The sequence below is a fragment of the Biomphalaria glabrata genome, chromosome 7, assembly GCF_947242115.1.
Source record: "Biomphalaria glabrata chromosome 7, xgBioGlab47.1, whole genome shotgun sequence".
Classification (NCBI taxonomy): domain Eukaryota; kingdom Metazoa; phylum Mollusca; class Gastropoda; family Planorbidae; genus Biomphalaria; species Biomphalaria glabrata.
Window position 1 is genome coordinate 32,552,108 of NC_074717.1, and position 26,685 is coordinate 32,578,792.

The 26,685-nt window shown below is 33.4% G+C and overlaps 1 protein-coding gene across 11 annotated transcripts in view; it reads right to left on the reverse strand.

The window, feature by feature from the left end:
• Positions 1 to 26,685, reverse strand: part of LOC106069340 (piezo-type mechanosensitive ion channel component 2-like) — a 90,429-nt gene that overhangs the window by 12,334 nt on the left and 51,410 nt on the right. For 10 of the 11 annotated variants that reach the window (XM_056035336.1, XM_056035335.1, XM_056035334.1 and 7 more), the window contains 19 exons: positions 26,163 to 26,220; positions 25,783 to 25,885; positions 24,743 to 24,896; positions 24,443 to 24,603; positions 24,093 to 24,229; positions 19,312 to 19,407; positions 18,688 to 18,745; positions 16,977 to 17,134; positions 16,806 to 16,852; positions 16,110 to 16,205; positions 7,369 to 7,636; positions 6,692 to 6,868; positions 6,243 to 6,335; positions 5,727 to 5,812; positions 5,411 to 5,564; positions 4,364 to 4,578; positions 1,972 to 2,130; positions 1,462 to 1,609; positions 867 to 1,145 (listed from right to left, as the gene is read on the reverse strand). In XM_056035336.1, coding sequence (XP_055891311.1) covers positions 867 to 1,145; positions 1,462 to 1,609; positions 1,972 to 2,130; positions 4,364 to 4,578; positions 5,411 to 5,564; positions 5,727 to 5,812; positions 6,243 to 6,335; positions 6,692 to 6,868; positions 7,369 to 7,636; positions 16,110 to 16,205; positions 16,806 to 16,852; positions 16,977 to 17,134; positions 18,688 to 18,745; positions 19,312 to 19,407; positions 24,093 to 24,229; positions 24,443 to 24,603; positions 24,743 to 24,896; positions 25,783 to 25,885; positions 26,163 to 26,220 — 2,647 coding nt within the window. The remainder of the gene's footprint in view (positions 1 to 866; positions 1,146 to 1,461; positions 1,610 to 1,971; positions 2,131 to 4,363; positions 4,579 to 5,410; positions 5,565 to 5,726; positions 5,813 to 6,242; positions 6,336 to 6,691; positions 6,869 to 7,368; positions 7,637 to 16,109; positions 16,206 to 16,805; positions 16,853 to 16,976; positions 17,135 to 18,687; positions 18,746 to 19,311; positions 19,408 to 24,092; positions 24,230 to 24,442; positions 24,604 to 24,742; positions 24,897 to 25,782; positions 25,886 to 26,162; positions 26,221 to 26,685) is intronic. The other variant, XM_056035333.1, reaches the window with a different exon arrangement.

Below are 26,685 nucleotides of genomic sequence, written 5' to 3' on the forward strand. Positions count from 1 at the left end.
GAACTTCTCTACTCAACAGTCATGATTTCATTCCAAACCCTTGTCAAAACACATTCTTTTAGAAAGAATATTGAAGTATTTGGTAACTCATTTCAAAACAAAAATTATCTTGAAATGAAATTATCAATAAAGAAAATAAAATTATATACAAAGTATAAATACATTTTTATTATAATTCTGTTGGTCTTAAGTGTAAGTGCATGTGTACAATTATTTTTTCTACTTCAAGATAACCAACCAATGACAATGATTTTCCCTCAAGTTTCTGCCTGTTTTGTTCATAATTTGAAATTTGACAGTAAAGTAATCAGAAAATTAGTTTATTATTTTTTTAGACAATTTTTTCTTTTTTCCTTGCATAATATTGAGCGGCTGAAGAGACCAATCTTAGAGGCATGGTTCTAGCCGAAATGGATTGAGATCAGACTGATTTGTTGCTTTTTCCTTTACTTGGCATATTCTTCCACAAAACAAATTTATACATTCCTTTCAAATGGAACAGTCACTTTAGCTAAGCTATTGATATTAATGTGATCCTTTCATATGGACCTGTCACTTTATCTTAGCTATTGATATTAATGTGAGAGTGATTCAGATAATAAATCTCAGTAGAGAAGGTCTCACCAAAACATACTACATTTTGTGAAACTTGAACATGTAGGATTCTGTTTCTAAGACCAAGCCAGCTAAAGCATTTAAATATTAAATGCTAGTACCAGTTCATTTTTCTGTTTCTATACTGCTGATTTTAAATCTAATTCAGTGTATCTAGCATCGAAACTGAACACAAAATTGCTCAAAACTAAAAGATCTGATTGTAACATTGTGCACGCAATTTCAGAGGATCTCTTTTAAATGTAACTTACTCTGTCCTTGGAGTAGTGAGTCTTCAAAGTGCTAAACTGAGTCTCTGTCACAGCTTGAATGCTATCGCCTAATGTGGTAGTGACAAACAGAGGCTGGTAGCCTCCTATGCTAACAGACATTTTGGCCTCATAGGGTGGATTGGGAATAAATACAGCATTGAAGAAGGAAAAAAAGACTAGAGGGAACCAGATTATGAAAACCACAACAATAAGAAGGAATCCACCAGAGATGTATTTGATCAACGCTCTTTTCTTGACAGCTCTCTCAGTTGGATATGCCTGGAAAAAGATAATACAAATTCAAATACTTCCTTTTTTAAAAATTCAAATCAATGGAACTGAAGAAAATATCAGAGTATAACAAAATAATATCTAACTGTAAGCTCAAGAGATTAAAAAAGAAAGAAACAACATGCAAAACATAAAGAAGAAATAACTTGATTTGCAAGTACAGACATTTTTTAGTTGAGGTATAGTTCAGTTGTTGGGGGAAAGTAAAATGGAGGATAGTCATACAAATAGGTTTACACTGTTTGTCCTTGTTCAGAGATTCATCCATAGGTATCATACAGCTTTGCTGAACTCAAAGACCTACCTTTTCTATTTCTCTCCAGCACTTTAACACAAAAATGTTGGCATAAATGTCCTCCATCTGGAGCCAGTTTCCAATGGCAAGGGTAGAGTCTGTCCAGATCCAGTCCATTAGGGCACGCAACTCAAGCAGGAATGGTACAGCTAAGAATCTGAGAAAAAAAAACACATCAAAGTAAGAATAGCACAGCACAGAATCTGAAAGAGAATTAAGACCACTAGAATCTGCTAATCCAATCCATTAGAGATTAAACCAAAAGGAGAGGTACAGCTAAGATCTAGAGTTAAATAATAAACTTTCATTTTAACAGTAATTTTGGTGTTTGTTTAAAAAATGCTTAAGGAACAATGAAAAAAAAAAAACAAAAAAAAACTATAAAACTCAGCATTTTTAATCTTTTAAAATAGATCTAGCTCAATAGACCTACTATGTGATTTTAAAATTATAAACACTGACAATGATGTATGCGAGATGTGGCCTTAAGACGTAAGAGAAAGTCTTGGTATCACTTACCCTTTAAACAAAAACAAGTTGGGATAAGCATACTTTTTGGTCAGAAAGTTGCCAAGAATACGATTTGGATAACCACATCTTATCTGGTATGCTGATAGACCAAAATATATGCACTTGATGAAATACCAAATCTGGGCTGCAACATTGTTGAAGAAGCTCCTGAAAAGAAACATCAAAGCACTAGTTATAGTAGGTCTAATTATAGTGTATTTACTACTTCAGTTATTGTTAACTCTTTCTCTCCTAACAGGCAATACCAACGTTGATTTGACCCCCATACAAAACAATTCCTAACAAATAAATTAATTACTTTACATACACAAAAACTATATATATTACTGAAGAGAAATGAATGAACTAATAAATACAATCTTATGAAATTTATTTGAAATATTAACATTTATTTAAATAATCCAAGCTAATCTGCATAATTTATGCGCATAAATGTTTTTCGACAAATAGCCTTGGGCCGACAGATAGGCCACGTCGTCTTAAGAAGGTTAATTTGTGTAATATAAAAGAGCATTCTTCTATAATTATATACCTAATAAAACATTTCCTGATTACATACAAAAAAGTTATTGGAGTTTAATCATAACAGGTTAGTGAAACACAAATGCGCAAAATGAATAATTCCAATGGAACGTGGAAAATAATTCTTAGAGAAAGAGTTAATCTAAAGTGTGACTAAGCTTATTGTGACACTTAAAATGTTTATAAAATAGAAGCCTGCCAAAAATAAGCTGCTGAATGTTTTATTATGATTGTTTCACTAAAATGTTTGACGATATATTCAAACTAGAGCTTATAACTATGGTGATTGGTGAATGGAAATAAAACTGCAAAAGTAAATACCTTATAATAGTATATGTTTACTGGATTGAAAAAAAAAATCTTAACTTCAAATTTCTTTTTATAAAAGTTAATGCCCAATGTTTGCAAACAGCTGGATGTTACATTTTTTTTTTAATTGCAAGCTTATGTTGACAGTGATGGTGTACAAATCAAATACAATACAATGGGTTGTGGAAAGATTGACATGGCTTATACCAGTGATGCCCAAAATACGGCCTGTGGGCCATATTCAGTCCACGACATTGTTCAATCCGGCCCGCCGAAAAGCGTAGACCCCCCCCCCCCCCCTTCAAAGAAAAACTACGCTAAGGCTCTCACATTTTCTCTGATGGATTGGTCAATGACCTTTAAAATTTGTGCGTTTATGAAATGGACTCTGAATGTAGAATCTAAGAATCTAACAGGAATCTAACAGGAAGAGTGTACTCATTTTACTTTTTTTTGTTTGGATATTAAGCCAACATATTTTATTTATAAAACGAATCTGACGACTTTCTTGGTTTGAGTCGCGAATAAAAGATTGTTAAATTTTTTAAAGCCTAGATGGTGGGGATTGATGGGGATATTTACCAAATAGCGACAAGAAAATGAGTCGGTTGTAAAGCTGATTACAATGCTGTTCATAGATCTATTTGAAGAAGAGAAATGAAGCCATTTTCTGACAACTTTAAATATCTCATTAATTAGTGTATTAGTAATTAGATCCATGGATTAGTAATAAAATAATTTCAGGTCAATGTCAATTCTTTTTTTGTACCTTTTAGTTCATGTGGCCCGTGATATGAGTGTCGGAAATTAAAATGGCCCGCAAGTCGAATTAGGTTGGTCATCACTGGCTTATACAATAGTTTCTTGTGAAATATTGAAATTGCTTTTACGTCACTATCCTGGTTGATTCATATGATGACTTATTGAGCACAATTTTGTTTATATTTCCTCTTTAAATCTCAAGAAAATGAATGCAATCAAGTGGTTCACTGATTTTGGTTTCTACCACTTTTGTTCAGGCAATATCTGTTGTGACTAAAGAAGAATGCTAACCCTAACCTCTTATCACAGAATTGCTCCTCAGTTTTAATACTCAGTCCAATGATATTGTTAAACTTACCTATACTGCACTACTGCTCATATTAAAATGCAGTAATTGTAACTTTAAAAAAAAGCATGCAATTATATACTTTGGTAAAATGAATTCAATATTAGCTGATTATCTTTTTTTTTCTTCAAAAGACACAATTAATCAGTGGTGACATTCCTAATAGCTTTTATCTCACTACAATTTAACTGATTTAAAGTATGTTTTCTTGTATATTTGTTATGTTGTGTTATGTAAAGGCAAATGTTTGTTACAATTTCTATGTGCACTACAACTAGACAAATAATTTCAATATAACAAATCATGAAGAGTGTAACTTTAACCTACTTTACTTCTTTTTCAGGACAGTCTAATTTTTTATGTATACATTTTATGATCATCCTATAAATGCTATCATGTTGAGTGGATCTTGTAAAGCTAGTTTAAAAAGAAAATACAAACCTTTTTGTAATGGACGGCAAAACGAAAAACATCCATCCATGGATTGCAATGACAAGGAAAATGAGGAAAATAAATTTTCCTAAGACAAACTTCCTCAAGAAAAGTGCCCTGTCAATAATAATAGCTATGAACTGCAGGATTAACATGATGAGGAAAGGTACTGGGATCTTGTTGTCCTTTATGTAACTAGTCACATCACCATCTCCTGTAGTTTCCTACAGAAATAAATGCAACTTTGTCAACATAGTAGGAATAGCACACTATCAATAGTAAGAAATGATTAGACAATTTATAAACTTATTGATAGCAGCTTACCAACTAGAAGAAATTTAAGACTGAGTTCTAAAGCAAACCATTTTAAAACCAATTTCTAAATAGAAATCTTCTATACAATAAAACTATGGACAGTCACAAACCATTTTAAAACCAATTTCTAAATAGAAATCTTCTATACAATAAAACTATGAACAGTCACAAACCATTTTAAAACCAATTTCTAAATAGAAATCTTCTATACAATAAAACTATGGACAGTCACAAACCATTTTAAAACCAATTTCTAAATAGAAATCTTCTATACAATAAAACTATGGACAGTCAACTGTTAAGTAGAATGTATTATTATTATTTGTTTTTAAATGTATCTTTAGAATTGAATATTATTACATCCTAGCCCAAACCCTCCCTAGCATGGTGGAAGATGGTAGTGGGCAAGAGTGCATCAGCAATCAATAGGAGTTACAAAATGAGTTTTAAAAAAGTAGCTGTTGTGTCAACATTCGTTCAATCTGTATCTAGTCTTTTCAAACTATATTCATTTCATGAAATCTAACCATTTTTTGCTTGTTCTCAACATCAGGTTATTACATACGATTTCAAATGATTTCCTTACAAATGTGTAAGTGCACAAGCTGCTCATTATTGTCAGAACATTTCAGGACTGGCTAAATCAAATTGGCTTCAGTACAAAGCCATAACCATCTAGGTTTTCTATTGTGTTCAAATATTACATTTATCTATTCACTGGCATTAAAATATATTACTTACAGCTGGTCCAAATGAGTTAAAGCTCAAAACTAGCACCAAAAAAAGTATAAAGTCACAAAAAAACATCGGAGCATAAACATCTGCTGAGGCATTGTATGAGGACTGTGTGACTTGTGCAAAGAACTTTGTGAAAGGGTTGATTATGTAGGCCAGTCTATAACAGAAGGGAATTAAGACAAATCAACAATACTTCTTTGAATAAAAAAAAAGTAACAGAAACTAATGCAGGGAAATAAATTTAGATTAAAACAATTAAGTAATTTATATTGACAAATTAGATTATACAAAATGTATAGAAAATATTCAAGATAGTTACCCTTGACCTAATCTTGACTTCTTTGATGGTATAGATGCAAGCGTATCTAGTGCAGCGGATTCTTGAAGTAACGGTGATTCAGTAATCTGATTAACAGAAGCATTACATAACAAATAGGAACTCCCACAAAAAAAAACTGACATGGCTTTGATATTTTTGAAACATTTTTTATTACAACTATTTAAACATACTGATTCAAAATAAAAGATTTTAAATATTTCATTTTCAAACTTTATGGCAGAATAAGTAGAGTACACCCAGTTCTGTAGTTCTGAGTTAAGACAAGAAATAGATCTAGTGGTCAATACACACACCAGTCACTTTTTCACACTGGACACACACATCAAATGTTTTTATTTATGCTTTTCAACTTAAAATATCTCCACCAGGGTTCTATTTATCTAGTAAGTGACTTATCTGTCTGCCTCCAAGTTCATACCTAAAACATAATATATGTATGAAAAACAAAATAATTGAAATAAAAAACATTATTAACTTAAAAGAAATACCCATTACCCTGGCAGGTGAGTTTGGTGTGCTCTTCTCCTTCTGGCCAGCAGCTTCCAAATCAGCTGTTATGTCTGCAGCATCTCTCCATAGACCATATTTCTAGATATTTAAAATAGAGAAGGCATTAGTGTCCAAAGATATATAGACATTATCATTCATTGTAAATCCAAGTCATTGTAATAATTAAAAGAAAAAAAAATTGTAAAGAAAACATGGCAATATATGGCTGTAAATAAAAAATCTAAAAGCATTTAAGGGCTCAACATTTGTAAAATATCTGAACAGCAGAATAAAAAGGTAAGAGATGATGAACATGATGAAAAAAAAAACAACATATAATAAAAGTAAATTTGAAAAAATTCCTTGAAGTCTAAATCTGTGTATTCTACATCTAAATCTAGAAATCAAAAACCAAAAGACCTAACAAACTGTATTGTGTGTGGCAGCAGACTTACCCTCAATATAGACCTATGAAGAAAGAGAGCCAGGAGCAAGGCAATGTCCACATTAGCATAACTTGGGTTCTTTTCAATGCCAATGATGCGTGGAGGGAAGAAAGGGTTGTCATTATAGTTGCCATCATTCCAAGGGAAGAAACCAAACTGAAACATGTACTTACACACCACCACAGCCTGAGGAGAAACATTGTTGATGTTAACATACATGATCAACATTAGTTGTTGGTTGACCATATTTAATGAGATAGAATTACAAGTGTAATTTTTCATGTCGGAAACAACTAACAAATAATAACATTTTTTTAATAATTAGGAAAGAAGGTAAATGTGTTCTAAACCACTATGATTATTGTAAATTTTTTTTTTCTATTTTAACTCCTTGTTGTCACTGATCCCAACCTATTTTTAAAACTTAAAGCTTCTATTTGGTGTAACTTTTTTTTGTTGCTTTGCAATGCTTGTAACTTTACTTTAACTAAAATGATTTTTTGCTTATGCAGGTCCATTATAAAAGGCTGTTTTTAAATAATAATATTATCATTTGGAGGCTTTTGGAATTTTTTAAATTAATTTTTTTACTTGAAATTATGGGACACATTTTATACTAAATTGCTCAATCAGACAGATGATACATTATACATTATTATTCAAAAGAATGTGTATACAATATTCACCTCTGTGTAAGTAATGACTGTGATCCAGAATGTTTTAGATGGTCTAGGCACTGACAACATTCCCCACAGGAAAACCATTAGTGGCAATGGGAGAGAAAGCAAACTTCCATAGACCATCTGGTTCAGAATCATGAGAAAATAACAAAGCAGTTCTGATCGTGAAGCTAAAAGTAAACCCAGAGCCATTGTCAGTCGACTCAAACGGTCCTTGCTTTCCTCAAACTGTTGCTTGATTTCTTCTTCATCTTCCTTCTCCAGTTTGTCCAAGCTGCAGAATATCAAAATGTGCAACAAATATTATCAATATTTACACAGAACAGTATCAATATTTATACACAATAGTATCAAGTACTCAGAAGTACTCAGACACACTGCCAAAAATGTGATTCTGGTAATTTTGCAGTCATGTCTAGTGATTAGGCCAATTTATCTGGATATGATTACTAGTCCAAGGGCGATTCTGTGTTAGGATTTAATATTGTAGTTTTGTAGTGTTAAAACTATCTCAATAGTATCATAGACCGCCATGGAGGAAAAGATGCAGATGTCAGAAAACTGCATTGGTAAAGCTCGAGCAGCCTTCCATCAGCTGAAGAACACATGGGGATCTAGGGAAATAAGCACCACCACCAAGATTAGGCTCTTTAACACCATTGTTAAGTTGATACTACTTGATGGAGCAGAGACCTGGAGAACCACCATCACCACCATGAAAAAAATTCAGGTATTCATCAATACCTGCCTAAGGAAGATTCTTATGATCCGCTGGCCAGACAAGATATCCCGAATGAGGAACTGTGGCGAAGAACAAAACAGCAGCCCATTGAAGTAGATATCCTTCAGAGATGATGGAGATGGATAGGTCACACCCTTACCTGGAACCCCCAAGGAAAGCGGAAGAGGGGACGGCCCAGGAATATATGGCGCCGCGATCTGGAAGCAGATACCAAGCAGATGGGCAAGACGTGGGGACAGTTGGAGAGACTCGCCCAGAACCGAGATGCCTGGAGGAAGCTGTTTGGTGGCCTATGCCCCAGAAGGGACCACAGGCAGTGACGATGAGATGAGTGTTAAAACATCTACCTATTTAAACTGAAGCAAAAAAACAAATACCTGCTTGTGACATACAAAAACATAAATTTAATTCTCTCTCTCATAGATAAACAATTATTTTCTTCAAATGCTATAAAATAATTATATGCATAATAAAATGTAGACAATATAATAATAATAATAATAATAATAATAATAATCTTTATTATCCGTAAGGAAATTTGTCTTACAATTTGTGCATTACACCAAACAAAAAACATTATCACTATAAGAAACCAAAGTGTACATTCACACCAGACTCACTCATAATTTACATGTGACAAAGTTTATACCAGATTGTTCTTATTTAATGATTTGATTGCCAGGGGAACAAAAGAGTGTTTGTGTCTGTTTGTCTTTGCTATCGGTGTCTTGTATCTCTTTTGTGATGGTAAAATCACAAAGTCCTGACACAAAGGGTGATTCTTTATTTCGAGGATCTTGTTAGCTTTTTTATAGATGTTTGTCTCAAACAACTGCCCAAATGGGGTTTGTTTTTTGCCAATGATTTTACCAGCAGCATTTAGGCCAGCAAAGAAATAATAATGAATAATGAAAGCACAAATTGCATGTCGCCACAGAGCAGCGCCATTTTGAAAAAAAAAAAAATATAAAAACAAGGTTATAAATATAAAGATAAAAATTTAATAAAAAAAAAAATGAACAAAGTAAATCTGCAATAATGTGTCTAAATAACCCAAAAGGATGGAATGGCTTAAAAAGAAACTAAATTGTTTTTTTAAATAATATCCATTCATAATATTTTGTTACAGAGAGGCAAGAATTTGAAAAGATAATTAAATCTATGAGACAAATAGAAATGTAAAACTTTCACCCAAATTAAAGTGACAAAACTTAGATAAAAATGCCATGACAGAATAGGCTGGACTCTAATATAGAGTACACATAAATTATACAGCATGCAATAAGCTCTTGAACAAACAACATCAAGTTAAGTAAGTAACTAGTAAGACAACATGAACACTCCACTTTATCCTGAGACTAAATACTGATTTGTTTATTGAACTGACTAGTTGAATGTCTCATCTTTTTATTGTGTCTCTTGTTAATGCACTTGCAGGAGAATTCTTACAATACAAATACAGCATAAACCACAGCAGAAAGAAAGGAAATGAGAAGAAGACCTAATCATGAATCTTATTTACCATAAAAAAAAAACAGAACAAAAACTAGAATGATGTCTGGCTGGTACTAGTACATTCACTAGTAGTACTAAAAATTAAAAAACAATATGCGTATGATGTCCTGTGTGATAGAACTAGGTCAGAAGGTTCTGAATGAAATGTATCTAGCAGAGACTAGGCTCACTAATATTATATTAAATAGACATGGACTTGTACTGGGGGGAGGCTTGATTTGTCTAATGTCCAATAATTAAAAGTTTGGTTCAACAAATCTATTTTATGTGGTTTTGATAACTTGTGTTACTATTCTAATTGGATTTATTAGTTTAAGTCTTTGGAATTGCTGGAGTTTTTCTTGTGCATTAGACATTTCAAAGTTTCATAGTATTTCCTTTCTTTGCAACTGAGAATAAAGACAATCAAACACAACTTATAACACATAGACAAATAAAGACAATCAAACACAACTTATAACACATAGACAAATAAAGACAATCAAACACAACTTATAACACATAGACAAAATATAGGCAATCAAAGGAAAACACAACTTATAGCACAAATATATATTGCTGCTGCACAGTTAATGCATGTGTGTGTCAATTGAAATTCTTCTATTCATTTGGACATTTATTCTTGGATATTTGACCTGGTTTTCTAGTTTATGCAACATTTTAAACAGGTTTGTGGCCATCATCCTATGCAAACAATTACTAAAAAATAAGTTAAAGAAGCTACTGGATATTTTTAACTCTACCAAACAAGTCTACTAATTTTCGGTAATTTCCAAAATGGTGCTATGCATCTGTACTGTACCTATTTACTGGTACTTGAATATTACATTGCGACATGTTTAGCCATTGCAAAAGTCTTCCCCCATAAGTTTATATTGAACATATACTGTAGGTCTGGGCTTGTAATAAGCCTAAAGTTGATCTACAGTTTAGCTCATTTAAGCTCTAAGAATTCTAAATTTTATTTTAAAAAAAATTATTTTACTTCCATTTAATAATAATAATAATCTTTATGATCCATAAGGAAATTTTTCTTACAATTTGTGCATTACACCATGAAACATAACTATAGAAAACCAAAATATGCATTCACACCAGACTCACTCATAATTTACATGTGAAATGTTTATATCAGAAAGTTGAATTGTACTTAATGATTTGATTGCCAGGGGAACAAAAGAGTTTTTGTGTCTGTTTGTCTTTGCTATTGATGTCTTGTATCTCTTTTATGATGGTAAAATCACAAAATCCTGACTTACAAATATGAAGACACAAATCAGCAATGTGTGAAAGAAACAAGTTGTATTTAATTTTGACCATCATCTTATTCATAAAAAAAACACTTCAATTTCAAGATTTCACTAACAAGACTTATTTAGATACACTGGACTCAAAAAAACTTTCCTTCTTACCATAAGTGTTTAAAAATCATTTTCTTTTACATTATATTTTACATTTTGAGGTAAGTTTGTTTCACACATGAATTTACAATAACAAAGTCTTTTTTTTTAATCTTTAATCTTCATGAGTTATGTCGTGAATTTGCTTGTTTGGATTGTCAAACTTAGTGTTTGTTACACTTGTTAACCTGTGTACTGACCGTATTTCGTAGTCCGTGTTGTGAACTCTACTATGTGTGTAGTTGTTTGTCATTCAGTGACATAAAGCTTTGAATGTAACATGGTATTGTTATTATTAAGTACAACAATTTATTTCACTGAATCTGTCTAAACATGGATAGACTACTTCGGCCTGAAAGGTTCGATGTGGAACCTACCGCACCTCAAGCACAAGAAAAGTGGCTGCACTGGTACGAAACATTTAAAAACTTTCTGTCTGTAGTTACTATAGAAAATGTAGATAACAAGAAGCTACTAATTAACTACATTTCGCCATCGGTGTACCAGATGATTAGTGACAAGGAAACATATGAGGAAGCGATCCAGTCACTAAACAACATCTATGTGGAGCCCAATAACGAGGTCTTCGCAAGGCACAAGTTAGCCACGTGCAGACAAGAACAGGGTCAAAGCGTTGACGCCTTTCTTCAAAAACTCCGCAGTCTATCCAAGGATTGCAACTTCAAAGCCGTGACAGCTGAGCAACATCGTGACGAGTCCATACGCGATGCATTCATCACAGGTATTGCCTCCAACAGCATTAGAAAACGTCTCCTAGAGAAAACAGATTTAAAGTTAAAGGATGCATTTGAGGAAGCCAGAGTACTTGAACACGCCTATCAACATTCGTTGTTGTACGAGTCACAGTCAGAAACCACTAGTGGGGCTACTACAAATGCTGTAAGAGAACACCCTGCTGATCCTGTCGCTCCCCAGTTGCCTGATCTACGAGCTTCGATTAATTCGACTCAAACAAAACAAGAGGTAAGCGCTATATCTATCAAGTGTTACTTCTGTGGCAGAGGAAGACATCCTCGTAATGAGTGCCCCGCACGTGAAGCCACATGTAATCAGTGTGGCAAGAAGGGACATTTTCAGAGATCTTGCAAATCAAGAAAATCTACAGCATTTGCCCTCGCTACGTTGCACTCTTTAGGACTAGGCAAATCAACCTCCTTGATTCTTCTCAATGGGGTGCCACTTAAAGCCTTGATAGACACTGGAAGCTGTGAGAGTTACGTGTCAGCTCGAGTTGCCAGGAGTCACAAACGGCCGATAAAAACCTCCGTGGACAGAATATTTATGGCTTCTACTCACCTGTCTCGAGTTACTGAAGGCCATATCTTTGCTACCATTCAACTCAAAGATGAAACATATGAAAATATTAAACTGTCACTCTTAGATGGATTGTGTTCAGATGTTATTCTAGGTTTGGATTTCATAAGTCTACACGAGAATCTACAGATTCCCTTTAGTGGGAAGAGATCACCTCTGTGCGTAAGTACCCTTAGACCAGCCAAAGTAGAGGTGCCTAGTCTTTTTTGGTAACTTATCTCTAAACTGCACTCCAGTGGCAACTAAGTCACGCAGACACTCACTACTGGACTCTAAGTTTATTAATGCTGAGATTCAGAGATTACTCAAAGAAGAAGTAATAGAACCCTCAAAGTCCCCCTGGCGGGCACAGGTTCTAATAACATCCAATGAGAGGCACAAAAGACGTATGGTTATTGACTATAGTCAGACGATCAACAGATTTACGCTGCTAGACACCTATCCCATGCCAAGAATGGATGAATTAGCAGAGAAGATATCACAGTTTTCTGTCTTCAGCACTCTGGACCTCAAAAATGCTTATCATCAGATTCCGATTAAAGAAGAAGAAAGGCCATATACAGCTTTCGAGGCTGGGGGTAGACTTTACCAGTTTCGAAGAATTCCATTTGGAGTTACAAATGGAGTGGCTTGTTTCCAGCGAACCATAGATAAAATAATCGAAGATGAGCAACTAGAAAATACATTCGCTTATGTGGACAATGTGACCATCTGTGGACATGATACTGAATCTCATGATAGAAACCTGCAGAGATTCTTCAAAGTAGCTCAGAAGTATGGCATTACCTTCAACGAAGCTAAAAGTGAGATAGGAACACATAGCGTCAGACTACTGGGATACGAAATATCTGAAGGTCAGCTCAAGCCTGACCCTGAAAGATTCACAGCCTTGCGGGAATTAAATGCTCCGTCGAACCTGCGAGAACAGAAACGAATAGTGGGCCTGCTGGCTTATTATTCTCTATGGATTCCTAACTTCTCAGACAAAATCAGCCTCTTAGCTAGAAATAAACGATTTCCTGTCCCTGAGGAAGTCAAACAAGCATTCCAGAACCTAAAGGACGAGCTCGAGGAATCCGCCGTGTACACCATTGATTACACTCGCCCGCTAACAGTGGAGACAGATGCGTCTGACATAGCTATAGCAGCTACACTTAATCAAGATGGCCGGCCTGTGGCTTTCTTTTCCCGGACACTATCGCAAAGCGAAAGAAGGCACTCATCAGTGGAAAAAGAAGCGTATGCAATAGTAGAATCTTTGAGGAAGTGGAAACACTTTCTTATTGGAAGACCCTTTACCCTTGTCACAGACCAGCGATCCGTGTCCTTTATGTATTGTAGACAAAATAAAGGCAAGATCAAGAATGAGAAGATCCAAAGGTGGAGGTTAGAGCTATCCTGCTTTCACTATGACGTCGTTTACAGACCAGGTACACAGAACACTGCTGCTGACACTTTCAGCAGAAATCGCTACTTATCCGCAATGACATGTAACGACCTAAAATTACTCCACAATAGTTTGTGTCACCCTGGTGTAACAAGAATGCTACATTTTGTGAGATCAAAAAATCTACCTTTTTCCACCGATGACGTCAGAACAGTGATCGACCAGTGCCAGTCATGTGCTGAACTTAAACCTCGATTCTTCAGGCCGCCAATAGGACAATTAATCAAAGCAACTCAGCCATTTGAAAGAATAAGCATGGACTTTAAGGGACCTCTCCCTTCCAACTCACGCAATAAATATCTGCTTACCATGATCGACGAATTCTCTAGGTTTCCTTTTGCCTTTGCATGCCCAGATATGTCATCTGCTACTGTTGTTAAATGCCTAAATGAGTTGTTCGCCTTATTCGGGCTACCTTCCTATGTCCATACCGACAGAGGTACTTCCTTTATGTCTGCTGAAGTACAGAAGTACCTTAATGAAAGAGGAGTTGCTACGAGCAGGACCACGGCTTACAATCCTACAGGAAATGGTCAAATAGAGAAACTGAACAGTACCCTTTGGAAAGCTATAACCTTAGCTTTACACTCCCAGGACTTGAGTACGTCTCAGTGGGATCTAGTATTGCAAGACGCGTTGCACTCAATTCGGTCACTTCTGTGTACGGCGACGAATAAAACTCCACATGAGAGACTCTTTGGATACTATCGCAGAAGTACTTCTGGAACATCCCTACCAACGTGGTTAACATCTCCTGGCCCCGTGTTGTTAAAAAGAAATAATAGATCCTCTAAGTATGACCCTTTAACAGAGGAGGTAGAGCTGGTGAACATCTTATCAAAACATCTACGGGCCAAGAAGAAACAGTTTCTTTAAGATTATTGGCGCCCAAAGAAAAAGACTGTTTCACAGAGAATGTGAGACCCCCTGTGCTGAGAGACGTTTCCCCCAGGAATGCGACACCCTCTCTTCAAAGCGAAACAGAAAACAACGCAGAGAACTCTTCTCTGAACCCCCCTGTTAACCGAAAAACCAAACCACCCCTATCGGGGGAAGTGGACCCGGTTGAAGCCCCGACCATCGAGTCACCAAGTAATGTTGTTAGTACTGATACTGATTGTACTAATACTGCCGATCCAAACTGCCGATACAACCTAAGAGAACGAAAATCAAGACCCAACTACCGGGTTTAACAGACTTATGTGTTTGATAAACAGTTTGCTATTAATCACTATTGCAGATGTGTTTAGATGCTTATGTTTTATTAATCTTCGTATTTGCTTTGACTACTTGATGTTGTGTTACATGTATAAAATTTAAACGTGGGGTGAATGTCGTGAATTTGCTTGTTTGGATTGTCACCCCTTAGTGTTTGTTACACTTGTTAACCTGTGTACTGACCGTATTTCGTAGTCCGTGTTGTGAACTCTACTATGTGTGTAGTTGTTTGTCATTCAGTGAAATAAAGCTTTGAATGTAACATGGTATTGTTATTATTAAGTACAACAAGTTAACTAGCTTCCTAATAATGTGCTCAAAGAAAGGCAATCTGCTAAGTGTAAACACAAATATTGGCAAAGGCAAGTGGCTGGTATACAATACAAGAATAGAATAAATACTGAAGAAAAATGTGATTTGTGACATTAAATATGCTGCCATCCTACACTGACCTCATTTTGGGTGCACCTGTGGTCTCATCTTCCAGGCTTGCATATAATAATAGAAAGTTGTATAAAAGCTGATAACTACCAGACGATTACATACTTTATAGGCATTGATTTCAAAAGTCCTCAGTTAAATCCTGATTTTTTTATTTTTTTTACTACAGGTGGGATCAGCTTAAAAATAGCAAGTAACCACTGCCTTAGAGCAAAAACTATAATTACAGTTATCACCTCATACTCTGTATCAAATATTCTATTCATCTAATTCTAAAGACAGCTTTGTTGAGCAGATGACATTGTAACATAGGCACCTTAAATATGTGTTAGAAGTGTTAGGTATTTTTTTTTTTAACATTTTAAGTAAATATTTTAAAATATTTCATAATATTTTTATTTGGTGAACTGTAAACAAATCTTACATTTATTGTTTTGCTCATTAAATATTTTGGTTTTATGATCCAGAGAGCTGAATTATACAAAATGTTGATCATTTCCTATACAAAATGTTGATCATTTCCTATTCAAAATGTTGATCATTTCCTAAGTCTATTTTAAATTATTTATCACTGTTTCTATTTCTATCAAGTTTCAAGAACTAAATATTGACTTCTTATTGAAATCAACAATCACAAATGTCTACTGACCTCAACAAACTGCCTACTTTGACTGGAGCAAATGTTGAAGAACCACTTGGTTCAAATGTAGAGTCTTCAATTTCAACACGAATATCATCTGTTTTACTGTTGTGAAAAAAAGACATCCCAAAAAAAAAATCAAAACATATTTCTGAAGTCTAAGAGCCAGTCATATACCCAAGGCAAGTTGAAGTGAGACTAAGTTTCAATCAAAATAGACTTGAATTTTTTAATTGCATGAGTGATTATCTCTTTCAGACCTTGCAATTTATAGGTTAAATGATGTAAAGGTCATCTGTTTCTATGGCAGACAGTTAAAAGGGTGACATGTGGCCAGCACAGAGACCAACCCTACCCTAAGTAATGTCAGGTACCCATTAGGTGGACTCAGGGAAGTCCTAAAAATTTCAAAACCCTTTCAACATTCGAACCTGACACCCCTTAGTTCAGAAGCTAAGTGCTTTACCACTCAGCCAGCATGCCCACCATTTATTCTAAATAAAATAGAATTATTGATATGCTCAACTAAATTAATTTAATATGATGTTAAGTGTACAAGTTTTAAAATGAATACTTTAATATACAAATTAGGACAAATAGTCTTGTTATTTTGTCTAAAATGAAAGTAGCACATAAAAACCACGTCAGGACCATATGTCTAAAACTGATGCCTAAAAACGATTTTAAATTTTGATAAGAGCTTACCTTATCCCTGAGTCAGTATCTCTTTTCTTTTTAGGTTCTTGTGAATCCTTTAGAGTGAAAGAATTCTATGAATTATCATATTTTAAATACATTCATTGGAATGAGTTAATTTTATTATAAAAAAAACTTTTACAAGATTTAAAAAAAAAGAAGAGCATATGACGTACTTACCAAAATTTTCTGCTTTTCTAAAATCATTTCCTTTGCTAGTTTTTTAGCCACCAAACGGTAGTTACGTGAAAGGCGATTACAAAATCCTATTAACCAGTCCACAGCACTGTACCACAATTTAGTAATAAAGTTCCAAATGAGGCGTACTTTATTCACGGCTGGTAAAAAGAAAGGAAACAAAATTCTATGCTAGGAAATTGCAATAAAAAAATGTACAAGAAAATCTTGATTTCGAAAAGTATTATTTAAAGACATGGGAAACGTGGTCGAGAGGCTAAGTACGCTTGAACTTGGCTTGGCTACCTACTAAGGGCGCTCAAGGTTCAACACAGGACTTGAGCAGAGTTGTGTTTACTGAGTGCCTAAAGGCAGCACAAAAAACCTTCTCCCACATACCCCCTTTTCCCCACTGGTCCACAAATGAGATTGGACCATAGCGCTCTGCCCCTTTTCCCCACTGGTTCACAAATGAGATTGGACCATAGCGCTCTGCCCCTTTTCCCCACTGGTCCACAAATGAGATTGGACCATAGCGCTACTGAGCATGCTATAAGCATGAAAGCAGCATTATATAAAAGCTATAATTATAAAAGCTATAATTAAAGTCCCCCCAAAAAAGGCAACTAAATTAAAGCTGAATGATTAACTCTATAAAATAGAAATAATAAAATTTAGAATTTAGACAATAACAAGAAAAACATAATAAATACTTAAAAAAAAAAAAAAGCTCATATTAAGTGTAATTGTATCAATTAGTTTGGATCAGTCATGTAATTAAACTTTTAATAGATCTAGACAAAAAATATTAGAAATCCTTTTACCAATTGTTTTTGTTTTGTGCAATTTCATGCATTTAGCATTCTCAATGCGCTGTGATCCTATCACTTGTCTGGACCAGTTGGGAAAGGAAAGGGGGGATAGAAGGGGGTATCTAGGTGAATGTTACCCTGTTGCTTTTTAAATGTATTTTTAAAAAAACTTGTTCATTCATGGCTCAAGCCTCTTCAAGTGGACTAATATACCACATCTATCAAGTATGGTTTCTTTCCCTTGTTGGATACCAAAAAAAAAAAAAAATTAGCAATAGCTAATTAATTACTTGGTTATGTTTTTTTTTTATTGATTCTTCTTTGTCAGGTACAAGAAATAATTGTGTAAAATTTCAACTTGATCCGATATTGGGTGTGGGGAAAAAACATGTACTAACTTTTTACCAGACTGACAGAGTGAGTTGATATAAACTTTGAATAAATGTATTAGTTTATAATGTTCCTTTTAAATGTTCAGTAAGATTTATAGGTGTAAATGATTCAACTAAATCTCTTTCTCCAGATGTTGTCTCAATTACTTGTCTTTGATCTACATTATCATACACAGAACTGCTTTACTGCCTAAAATGTATAACACTGATAAACCATATGGCAGACACAAATTTCAACAAACTCTGACTTCTTTGTTTATTTCAGGATTACTTAAACATTTAACTAGTAGGTTAAATAAAAAAGCTATTTAAAAAAAAACAGCATTATTTGTTTGTTTTACATGTTGTTCTGATGTTCCATTAGAATTAAAGAATAGTTCAAACTTCACACAGGATGGGGAGAGACGGCTGGAGACCAGGTAAATAAAACCTGATATCATAAGATAAAAAACAACCAATATGTAGAACAGTATATTGCATTAAAGTACAATGTAAAAAAAAAAAAATTACTTGAAGGTTCTTCATATTCTGAAGGATCAACATGTGAAGAATTTCTCTTGACAGGTTCCTGTAGTTCAGATAAATTGCAAGTAAAATTATGTCAAATGATCAAAACCATAAATTGTTTTTTTACTAAGCTATGGTACTATTTTTAAATGTTTGCTCAAGTGACAAAAATATAAAGTGATCGCAATCGCATCTCTATTATGTTTTGTCTAAAAAAAACAACTTTTAAACATTCAAAAAGAAATCAATAATCAAAACTTGCAAGTAAATATCTTGAACAATAAATGTACACAATGTAACAGTTGGAAATTTCATTCAATAAATATTTCCAGATATTCAAAAAATATTGTTGGTTGGTTGTTTGCAACAATCAATAAAAATAAAATTAATCTTTAAAAAAAAAAAAACAACAGCATTCAACACTTTCAGAATAAAAACAGAAAACACCATTGAACTATACTTGAGGAAAGACTTTCAACTATTATTTGTTTGCTTTCAAGTGACAGTTGACAAAAGCTTTTTCTTTTTAAATGTATCTTCTTAAAAACATGCATTAACCTTTTCCTTGTGACTTCAAAACAAAAAAGACACAAAGAAAAGACACATGAAGTAAGCTGTCAAACTTACATTTGATAGAATATCTTGTGACTTCTCTGAATCTGCATCAGAATCATATGTTTCTACAGCTACTTCCAAGCCTTGGTCAAGGGCTGTATTGATCATCTGTTGGGAAAGATAGTCAGCTTAGCACTTAGAGGGAATCAAACAAAACAAGGAAAGAAAAGGAGAAGACATCACTCCTTTCTTGTTTCCCTTAGAACCAGAAGAGACATGCTCCAAAGAAAAGAGCCAATGCAAGATAATAAGAAAATATGTTCTTTTTCTTTCAATAAGATGTACACATGCATTTATAGCATTTAAGAAATGAAGGAAAAAGAAAAAAATCTGTTTTAATTCTTTAAAGAAAAATAAGAAAGAAAAAAAACTGAAGGTTTATCAATAGGCTACACACATGCATGTAAAGCTAAAAATCAAAGATTTCAAAAGAACTGTTCTCAACAGAAATGCAAACCTGTAAAGATTTCATGAACGAAGGGTCTCAGTTCTCAATACCACAATCACATAATTAACTAACACAGAAACATCTTTCCTTAGAATTGATTTCTAACCCAAACCACTTACATAGGAAAACATTTTTCATATTGCAATTTTGATAATAGACGGGCACTCAGCATTGTTACTGTGCAAAATAATTGGATATTTACTCTTACATCAGGTAATATGGGTGAAATGTTTGTATACTTTTATTATGTAGCAAAGAAAATTGTGAAGATCATTCCAGTGTTACAATCAAATAACTTTTAAATTTCATTCAACATGTTCATAATAAAAGCAAATAAAATCTTACGCATTGCCAACAGCAAGCAAAACTCTTAGTAGCGATTGCTAATTTAAAAATAAATAACAGAAAAACATAGACCTTGTTTCCTCAAGTAAAGTTGTTTTTTTTTAAACTTGGTTTGAAATTTCAACTGAAAATCATTTAACTTGAAACTGATGATAAAATAAATGAAACAGAAAATAATGAAATTTAAAAAGTAACCAATATTCTATGAAAATTGAATGTTACTAAAAAAAAAAAAAAAAACTATAAAGGCGAAATCCTTTATCAAACTTACAATTGTCGTGCAAAATGGATAAGTGAATAATGAGAACTGAGAACCATGATTATAATGAAAATATTTACAATTTGAACAATGACTTAGACAAAAGACAATATAGATGTATGAGTATTATAAAGGACAGATAATATCATGGAATGTTATGCTGAGATGTTATGAATAAGGTTAGGGTTAAGGTGGTACAAACAGTAAGTTGAATGAAATTGTTTATTGTACAAAATGGTACTGAATATTCAAATAATGAAGTCTGCATGAACTGACAGACAAACCAGAAACATTTATGGATGACTATACACAAAGAACCACAGTTGTGATTTTGAAAAGATCAAGATTTTATGACCTTGACTATTGACAATGTACAAAAAAAATATAAAAAATTAAAACACTATTGCCTTTATAAAAAGCAAAAATGTTACCGAAATAAAATATTTCTTTTGTTTTCTGAAAAGTTAAAAAATCAAACATTTGTATTTTCAATATGTATTCTCTCCTAAATAGCACACTGTAGATTTTGGTGGGTCATTTCCACTTCTTATCATAACTATGACGTTATCAACCTTTTTTTTAAAATCATGAATACAAGTATGGAGGAATTTTTTCCCCTACATTTCTTTATGCATCTCCAAAGCATAGTTCAATGTTTTTTTTAATTCTGAACTATCTTAGTCTAATTATGCTATAGTTTTATGCTAGAGATTTTTATGTACATATCTTCATAACATGTGTAAGTTTAGCAGAAATTCATCTAACCATACCATCTGTCTATAATTATGAGTGTGGGAAAGTTATAAGATAATTAGAAAATTTAACAGGGATGAAGGAAAATGTATTTTAAAAATGTATTGGAGGATTTAACAATAGTGGGGAAATGAAAAAGCCAAGCTGCACAATTTATTTCAGTTTTTCAATCCAAATTTTGATTATGGAATAATTATCACAATTTCTCAGCTCACTATTCATAGCACTCTCTACTTTTGACAACACAACTTATAACAGATAAACAGACATTGATGAAATGGATGATGACGATTGTAGTCAGTATGAAATGTACTAAATAGGTGAACATTACCTACTTATTATTATGTTTTATTAAGTGTAAAATTGAAAAACAAAAAAACAAAGACTTTTTGATAAAAAAAATTTTTTTAGATGACAATTAAAAAAAAAAAAAAACTCTAATAAATGAAAATTTCCTTATGGTGGAGTTAACTTTTAAGACATTTCTAAGTGTTACTTTTTCTTGTGAAAAAACAACAACAAAAGAACTAAACTGCACTTATGATCAAAAGTGTATGTTCCTATGATAAATCAATAGAGAAATATTAGTTCCAACTATTATAAAACTAAGTCTGCGATGTGTCAACAGCTGAATAATTAGAGCTTTGTGATGATCAAATAAATGAATGAATTAACACTTTAGAAAATCTTCAAAAATCTTGCCATTAAAATCAGACTGCTTGCCAATCTTGGACGCTAACTGCAGAATTAGAGAGGAGGATTTTAGCCTTGGAATCCAGAGGTTATAGAAAGATCCTAATTATTGCACCACAAATGAGGAAATCCGAAACAAGACCACAGTGGCCATTGGGCCCCATGATGACCAAGAGCAATGTAAAAAAAATGCTAATTATAATTTTTTCTTTACGGCTCACTTAGACCTTTCTGCAGGAAACAGTACCAGGGAAAAAGAAGAAGAGAAAGTGATGGGAAGAATCATAGGTCCTGTCATTGAAAGAGATTCTAGTCATGACAAAAGAAAGAAAAGGATGGGAAGAATCATAGGTCCTGTCATTGAAAGAGATTCTAGTCATGACAAAAGAAGAGAAAGGGATGGGAAGAATCATAGGTCCTGTCATTGAAAGAGATTCTAGTCATGACAAAAGAAAGAAAGGGATGGGAAGAATCATAGGTCCTGTCATTGAAAGAGATTCTAGTCATGACAAAAGAAGAGAAAGGGATGGGAAGAATCATAGGTCCTGTCATTGAAAGAGATTCTAGTCATGACAAAAGAAGAGAAAGGGATGGGAAGAATCATAGGTCCTGTCATTGAAAGAGATATTCTAGTCATGACAAAAGAAGAGAAAGGGATGGGAAGAATCATAGGGCCTGTCATTGAAAGAGATTCTAGTCATGACAAAAGAAGAGAAAGGGATGGGAAGAATCATAGGTCCTGTCATTGAAAGAGATTCTAGTCATGACAAAAGAAGAGAAAGGGATGGGAAGAATCATAGGTCCTGTCATTGAAAGAGATTCTAGTCATGACAAAAGAAAGAGGATGGGAAGAATCATAGGGCCTGTCATTGAAAGAGATTCTAGTCATGACAAAAGAAAGAAAGGGATGGAGAGAGACAGTCAACAGAGCATGTCCCAATGGTCCAACAGACTTAATGATACATGAGGAGATTGCTAAAACATCAAGGATTCACATTCTAACACTAGAAACAAGCAGACAGCGATTGTATGTTAGGTAATAAATATAAATGTATAGAAATATATTATTAGAAGATTACTTGCGCATATAATAGTTTTCTTTGATCAACATTATGTTAGATAGATTGTTAGTAATAAATTGTGAGTGACTAGTTAATTAACTTTTTTTTAGTCAAAAATATGTAGTGTAATGGAGAGTGGGTGCTGTCTATTAAAAAATGAATAAATATAAAGAATTGATTCATTGTAACTTTCATACAAGAAGTATCTCCCCTGATAACTGTAACTTTCATACAAGAAATATTTCCCTTGATAAATGTAACTTTCATACAAGAAGTATCTCCCTTGATAAATGTAACTTTCATACAAGAAGTATTTCCCTTGATAAATGTTACTTTCATACAAGAAGTATCTCCCTTGATAAATGTAACTTTCATACAAGAAGTATCTCCCCTGATAAATATAACTTTCATACAAGAAATATCTCCCTTGATAAATGTAACTTTCATACAAGAAGTATCTCCCTTGATAAATGTAACTTTCATACAAGAAGTATCTCCCCTGATAAATGTAACTTTCATACAAGAAGTATCTCCCTTGATAAATGTAACTTTCATACAAGAAGTATCTCCCCTGATAAATGTAACTTTCATACAAGAAATATCTCCCTTTATAAATGTAACTTTCATACAAGAAGTATCTCCCCTGATAAACGTAACTTTCATACAAGAAGTAGTAACTTTCATACAAGAAGTATCTCCCTTGATAAATGATGTAACATTTGAAAAAAAAAATTGATAAAAGGAAATGAATTTGGCTTAAAAATATGTTAGTATAAATTTTTTTAAAATTCAATATATTACTGTAAAGTTGTTGGTTTTTTACCTGTCTACTAAAAATTTTGTTCTTGACCATAAACTTGTAAAATACAAAAAAGCATATAATTTACAAACTATTATGTATTTGTTTGCGAATTTACAAACTAAAGATAGTCACAAATAAATAATGATCAGAAAAAAAAATATTAAAGAAAGCATTTTAAAATTGTAAACAAAATTATTTTTTTTATAAAAAAAAGTATTTCCTTTTAATCTTATTTAAGACTGATACTTTAGAATTCAAATCCCCAAAAAATCAATCAAAAGCACAAAAAAAAAAAACATAAAACAAGTAAAAAGCATAAAGTATTTTTTAAAATTATATTTGTTTCTGGCCATTAAATGAGTCTCCTAAAATGCTGAATTACAAAAAAACAACAAAATATTAAGCTTTGTTACAAATTAAAAGATTTCTAACCTGTGTAGGAGTAGGCTTAGCATTTGGATCTTCAGGTTCAGTGCCATAAGTGAGAGAGGTGACCACCTGGCGATCTTTAGATCTCATCTCCTCCTCCTCATCAACTTCAAACAGGTAGTAGTCACCGGCTCTGATAGCTGAAATAAGAAACACACACACAGTTTTGAGGACAGAAAGAAATAGGTTTGTCAGATGAAAAGACTGTCAACAAATGATTACATCTTTTACTTCTCCCAGGAGTTATGAATCATGCTAGTTATAGAATTAAAACAGAATTTTTTAGATCCCCACAATACTTCCTGAAAGAATATTTGTTTTCCCTCTAAAGTGTCAATATGGGCTGCACTCACCCTGGAAATGTTCTTCCGGTTCTTTGAAATCCTTCTTCAACTTTGCCTGCCTTTTCTTAAGAGTTTTCATTTGTTTCTTTATATTGACAAGTATCTCACGTTCCTGCTCATTTTGTTTGTTGACTTCTCGTATCATAATACGGTTGATCAACTCAGCACCTCTATTGCAAGCAAATATTTATCCAAGTTAACTTTAAAATTTGAAAAATGTTTAGCCCAACACTAAAGTAATCACATGCAAGTAGATATATCAATTAGTAACACATTTTATGTAAGAATGAGTGGGGTAATTTTACTCACCGAGAGACCAAGTTATTTTGTGCTTTCAGAGTTATGACAAGATGTCTGAAGTAGTGAGAAGAGTAGATGCGGCGCTGAAACAACAAGAAGGTCAGGCAGACTACATCCCATGCAAGCCCAGCATCATCTTTCTCAACTGGGCAGCTTGCCAATCCTGTGGAATCAGTGTTATTAAGAATTTGTAAACAATGTTTTTCCTAAAAACACTTTTTTCAACAAATTTCAATTTGAAAACACACTGTGATTAAAAGTGATAACAAATTTAATGCTGACATGTTTTAAAGAACCTTTGTGGCTCCAAACTTTGTTCAAAGCTGGAAGATTTTCTTACATTATACTACAAATATTTAATGGTCCAGCTTCTGTAAGGTGCACATTTTAGGGCTGGAAAAATCAATTTGTAAGTCCAACTTACACATGGTTTAAATTTATTTAAACAGAAGTTGGATATTCTACTTTAAAATAATTTCAGCTGTGTGATCTCCTAATTACTAAGTATAAAGGGAATAATAGAAAACAAAAAGGGCAATAAATCTTTCTTTTTAAAATCACTTCAAGAGAGAGAAATTTTCTGTTTAATCTTCATAAATCAGACCGAAAACCAAATAGATAAAGAGATTCTGAAAACGATAACTTATTGCTAAGCATATATAGGAGTCTTAGTAACTGAATGGTAATGTAGCTTTAGAACCAAGGGGGTCCTGGGTTCGAGTCCTGGAGAAGACTGGGATTTTAAATGTCAGGATCTTTAGAGCAACTCTAAGTTCACACAGCTTAAATGGGTACCTAACATTAGTAGGGGAAAAGTAAAGGCCACATGACACCCTCGTTAACCGTGGCCACAGAAACAGATGACAGTTACATCATCTGCCTGATAGATCACAAGGTCTGAAGGGAAAACTTCACTTAAGCATATTAAGTGTATTTTTTTAAGATTCTATGTTGTCTTTAGAACTTATCAACTAGGACAAAATGTTTCAAATTTCCCTTTTTCTCCAGAATGCAAAAGATTTAAAAAAGGGGTGTCTCCAAAATGTTACCTTGCTTGTCAGAACCACTAAGAAGACAGTTGATTCCAAACAGCTGCACCAACCAGCAATGGTGGTTTTCAATCAGTACGTTCAAATAGACACAACCCACAAGCTGGTTTAATAGAAAAAAATATGTTGTTTTTTTTATGTTTAAATATAATAAATAATGTAATGTCTTAGAGTCAAAATGTTAAGGGTGAGTGCAGTATTTCACTTGAATATGTAAACCCATAACTAATGCCCAGGCATTCATCTTATTTCCATGATGATCCATAGTCAAAATTATAATTACAAAGTATAAAAAAAAATATACAAGGAGACATGGTAACATATCACAAGAACTACTCCTTTTAATGTTTAATTCAATGAATGTGAAAACAAAAGCTGACCTGTAAAACAGTCTTTAAGAAGAGAACAAGTATGCAGTAGGCTATTAAGAAGTTCCACCTGGTAAAAATGAATTCAAAATGGTTCAATGTATAAGAACTAATGAAGTGTGAGACTGTACAGTTCATAAATTGACACAGAATTCAATTAGAATATAATTAATGGCTTGGTTCTTATCTTATCTTATATAATACAGACGTTACTTCAAAAAAGAAGATGATTACGTCCTACGCGCCATGCATTTAGTCATGCATATTAACCAATGACTTAAATTCTGCCAAGTCACTGGTTTTCCTGGCTAGCTCAGGCAACCCATTCCATGCTCTAATAGCACTAGGGAAGAAGGAGTATTTGTACAAATTTGTCCTAGCATATGGGATGAGGAATGTGCCTTTATCTTTGTGTCTTTCAGAGTATTTTATTAAATTTTGTTTTTGTATTTGAAGATTATGGTTCAGTGTTTTATGTATAATTGCTACTTTACTTTTGAGTCTTCTGTCCTGAAGGCTTTCTAAATTTAGTGAT